This window comes from Neopelma chrysocephalum, unplaced genomic scaffold (genome assembly GCF_003984885.1).
Source record: "Neopelma chrysocephalum unplaced genomic scaffold, ASM398488v2 Primary Assembly neopelma1_96186, whole genome shotgun sequence".
In the NCBI taxonomy this organism is placed as follows: domain Eukaryota; kingdom Metazoa; phylum Chordata; class Aves; order Passeriformes; family Pipridae; genus Neopelma; species Neopelma chrysocephalum.
This window is the reverse complement of record NW_020924835.1, coordinates 1,580-2,090: the sequence shown is the minus strand read 5'-3', so window position 1 is coordinate 2,090 and position 511 is coordinate 1,580. Positions and strand designations below refer to the sequence as shown.

The 511-nt window shown below is 59.1% G+C and overlaps 1 protein-coding gene across 17 annotated transcripts in view; it reads right to left on the bottom strand.

The window, feature by feature from the left end:
* Positions 1–511, bottom strand: part of TDRKH (tudor and KH domain containing) — a 6,073-nt gene that overhangs the window by 4,831 nt on the left and 731 nt on the right. For all 17 annotated transcript variants that reach the window (XR_003538334.1, XR_003538340.1, XR_003538333.1 and 14 more), the window contains exon 2: positions 353–417. Coding sequence is in view for 9 of the 17 variants with exons in the window: in XM_027708382.1 (XP_027564183.1) it covers positions 353–417 (65 nt within the window). In the remaining 8 variants the exon portion in view is untranslated. The remainder of the gene's footprint in view (positions 1–352; positions 418–511) is intronic.

Here is a 511-nt window from a genome sequence, read left to right as displayed (position 1 = left end):
AGAACACCAGGATAACGCTGGGAGAACACCAGGAGAACACCGGGAGAACACCGGTATAACGCCAGGAGAACACTGGGAGAACACTGGGATAACACCGGGAGAACACCAGGAGAACACCGGGAGATTGCTGGGATAACACCGGGATAACGCTGGGAGATCGCTGGGATAACACTGGGATAACACCAGGAGAACACCAGGAGAACACTGGGAGAACACTGGGATAACACCGGGAGAACACCGGGAGAATGCCAGGATCACATCAGGAGAACGCTGGGAGAACACTGGGATCACACTGGGATTACACCGGGATAACACCGGGATCGGGAAGGAAGTGATCCCTCCCCAAACTGACCTGAGGGTCGGATCCCGGCCAGGCTGCACTCGATGGCCTGGAAGGGCAGGCTCAGGAAATCACCCCTGTGGGAAAAGGGGACACTCAGGGACAGGGGAGGGACAGGGGGGGCCCAAGGGACCCCAAAATGGGCACAGCCAGGGCACCCCGTGGGGAGGG